Source organism: Malurus melanocephalus, unplaced genomic scaffold (genome assembly GCF_030028575.1).
Source record: "Malurus melanocephalus ecotype Western Australia unplaced genomic scaffold, MMel_1.1 scaffold_1315, whole genome shotgun sequence".
NCBI lineage: Eukaryota > Metazoa > Chordata > Aves > Passeriformes > Maluridae > Malurus > Malurus melanocephalus.
Genome location: NW_026624547.1, coordinates 1 through 3,726, shown reverse-complemented (window position 1 = coordinate 3,726; position 3,726 = coordinate 1). Strand labels below are relative to the sequence as shown.

Here is a 3,726-nt window from a genome sequence, read left to right as displayed (position 1 = left end):
CACTGAAAAAGGGTAATGAAGTTGCCAGGAAGGAAGAGAGCATTTCTTTAGCATGAAGATGAGAAAGTTCTGTGAGATCTGTGACCTTTTCCTGGGCAGGATCACAGGCAGCTGGGATGTGGCCCTCACTGGGATTGGAGTATCTGGGGATCTGTCAATTATTCCATAAAGAGAGAAAAAGATTTCGCCCTGAAAATCAGAAGCTGCCACTTGCATGATAGATTGCAAATCTGCTCCTCTCCCCTGCAGAGCTCAGAGTTTAACACCAGACAGACCTCAGYCTACACAAATGAGWGAAAATATAAAAGTCACCCACCTGCCCTTGAAGAACTTGCTGCTTTTTATTGTGCAGCTCAAGGTATGAATTTCTCCTCTCTGACTGTAACCCTAAAGTCCGTTTATTTTTTTTCACAAAGTTTTTTTTTGCTCTTTGGGGTGGATTTTGTTGAATTTGAGGAGGAGGAGCAYGGCCAGGACTATCTTTGGAGTGAAAGGCATCTGCAGGTTCCCTTCTTTTGGCTTGTGGCCCAAGAGCTTCATTGCTGGCCACAACATTTGCTCCATGAAAGCTGAATAATTCTGGATCAAACTCTGAGAATGAATCTTGGATCTTTGCCTCCTGTTGATTCTTTTCTCCTCCATTGGAATGGAGGTAAAACGAATTCACTGAAAAGTCCCCACTGCYTCCTCCAGAAAGTTGGGATGGTTTTGCTGCCTCAAAAAGTTCTGCTCCCTTTTCTGTGCTTTTCCAATCAGGATCRTACCTTAGGCTGGAATATTTGTCCACAGGCTGTTTTATCCTAATTAAAAAAAACAAACACTGAATTATTTCTGCAYGAATTGTACAAATTCTGTATTATTTCAGTGTGCAAGCAAATGTCCTGCTATRGCCAAATGAATTATTTCAGTGCATTCAGTATGGGATCAGAGCGGGTTTGTCAAATACTTTTAGTAGAAAATTTAGGCAGGGCTTCCTCTTCCTTTTTAATTCTCATCATCAGTAAGGGATAAATTGGTCTAACACTCAGATCACAGTGGGATACAATCATTATCTTAAATCTGGCATAGAAATKTTAAGACTTAGTAGAATCAGCTGAAAGGTGAAATGATGAATTGCATTGTTCTGCTATTTCCTCAAAAATTACACAGTCCACAAAAGGCAGTTGGTGTTATTCCTTCTTCAAAGACTCTGCTGAGTGAAATAAAAGTGAAATTCCTGGTAAAATCAGTCTCTCAAGTGTCCTTTTGAGACTGTCTAAGCAAGAACAGCCTCCAGCTCTGTATTCTTATTTTCTCTTCTCATTCCTATGAAACATCATGATGCTTTGATAAAAACCTCGTTCTATAAGATTTAAAATCACTTTTTTTTTTAAAGCACAAGCTGTGATTGAGGTAAGAGTAGGAAAACATAAATGGGAAATGTCKGTGGGTTTGACAATTGTTTTAACAAGTTATTGCTCTGAATTACATTTGTCATAGAGTAAAAACAGAGGCTCTGCCTTAAAAAATCCACAACTGATCCAATTTCTGATTTAAGATCTGACCCAATGGGAGCAAAACCAACTGCAGGAGTCAAACACACCCAAATATGCTTCCAGGAAATGTACAGGCAGTSGCAGCAGTAAAGAATGGGGGAGAAMAAAGCTTTTAACACTGKTTTTTCTTCCCTGGACCTGCAGTTCAGCCCTGGTTTCTTGGTGAATCTGCTAGAGGGACATTTACAGGCACTGAAAATTKTTCCTATCAAAGAAATCTGCTGGATTCTCCAACCTGTGGCCTAGTTAACGCTATTAACATTTCCAACAATCATTTATTCATCCTTTCTCCATGAGTTCCATGCCTCTGCCTAGATTTCAAGTGGCTCCTAATACCAAAATAATCTGTTTGTCTTTGCTTTTCAAGGTGAGCATCGGGTGCCACGGTATCCTGGAGATGATTTCTCTCATTATTCCCAGCTGGCAGGCGCTGCAGGTAAACAGGACAGTGTGGAGTGAGTGAGTACAGAAATATGTGAGCTAATTGCCATGATTGAAATGGCAGAGTATAATGCTAAAGAGTTCCTTTGTGCCCAAATGCGTGCACAGAACCCGATTGTGGGACTGGGCCCGGGTCACTGCACGGGGACAAAATGAGTGTGAAGAGCTCCTTCATCCCTAATCATCCCCAGAGAAAAAGGGCACCTTTTATTCCTGCCCCYGGCTCGATGGGGAGGTTTAGATGGACTCGGTGCTCCTCAACAAAAGTGTGGTGAGCAGACAGCAGATGCAGCATTTCCTCTTCAAATTCCGAGGTTGGTAATGGATGTAGAGAGGGGATTTCATATGTATGTGCTGTGATATTTGCTCTGCTTAATGGACTGCATTGGAGTACTTACTGGGCTAAGTTCAAACAAAATAAAATCAAATTTCCATTTAATGAAGAGCCTCACATTCAGCGCAGTATTCAGTCCAAAAAAATTACTAAAAATTAGAGCATGTTTCTAGTACAATTAACATCATTTGCACTCACAATAAAATATTCAATAACTGGCCATTTTGCTTGTTGAGGAGGTGAATAAAAGCATGCTATTAATCATTTAGCCTTCATTTGTTTGTCATTTTATTTTAAGTAGACTATTAAATTGAAACTGCACATTGTTATTACTTCGGGTTTAATGTAATCCCTTCAAACTTGAGAATTATTCCCAATTTATCCAGGGTTAAACCTTCCATGCATATGACAGGATATCCAATTTTATTTTGTTGTATTTTGAGTTAATTCTTTCTGAAGGATGTTTAAATGTGGCACTGAGGAACATTAAGGTTTTTAAGTGTTGGAATTATTCTATATTATACTGAAGTTTTTGTCTTACCTTTCACTGCTGTTATTTTTTTGTTTTCCTTTCATTTYTGTGTCATCCTCAGCTTCTTTTTCTTCAGAACTCATCTCCTCCAAGCTGTCCTCTTCCAAGCTGTCATTCTCCAGGCTGTCATCAGGAGCCAGCCCCACCAGCTCCTCATTTTCCAGGATCCTCTGCTGTTGGCTCTGCCTCTCCTTACCCAGGCTCTCAGAGTCGGATTCCTGGGAATCATCAGGGCCRGAGGAAGAGCTCCCTTCCCTTTCCCAGCTCGCAGGGTAGAAAACGGGTGGCACCAGGAYTTTTGGAGGGACGTGGATTCTATTCATGTTGAAAGTGTATGGGGAAGAGACTGGRATGTGTTTCACACTCGAAGAATCCATCCTGGGTTTTGTACTGATGGTTCAAACCAGCCCTGTACTTGGAGAACACAGAAACATAAATCATTGTTCACCTTATAATAATATTTAAAAGCTTCATTTTGGATATTACCATTAGCKTACRATCAGAATTTGACTTTCTGTTGTTMAGAMAACTCTTTATTCTCATCTGTYACACTGATTTTCCCACAAACAGYAATAGCAAGGTCTCCATAYAGCAAATTGAGGACTTACTGCTATGAAATCTCTGCTATTGGTGATAATAAATAATACAGAAACAGCTTAGAACAAAAAAAAATGAAGCTGAGACAAAGCATCTGTTATCTGTTAACTTTTGAGAGTTAAAATGAATTTTGTATGTTGCCTTTGTGCACTTTTATGCCACCTTGTCATGTAAAATCAGCAGGAATATGTGACAGGGAACACAGTGAGAGCTGGGAATCTTCCTAAGTGAGGAGGAGTTTTTTACATTTGGTTGAAGCATTCAGAAGTGACGTGCACTGCCAGACA

General features: G+C 40.1%; 1 protein-coding gene across 1 annotated transcript in view; it reads right to left on the bottom strand.

Moving 5' to 3' along the window:
- The window catches only part of JHY (junctional cadherin complex regulator), a 14,193-nt gene extending 10,974 nt beyond the window's left edge, over positions 1–3,219 (bottom strand). The window contains exons 1-2 of the mRNA XM_057387705.1: positions 2,852–3,219; positions 317–800 (exon numbers count right to left, since the gene is read on the bottom strand). Coding sequence (XP_057243688.1) covers positions 317–800; positions 2,852–3,219 — 852 coding nt within the window. The remainder of the gene's footprint in view (positions 1–316; positions 801–2,851) is intronic.
- Positions 3,220–3,726: the final 507 nt, after the last annotated feature.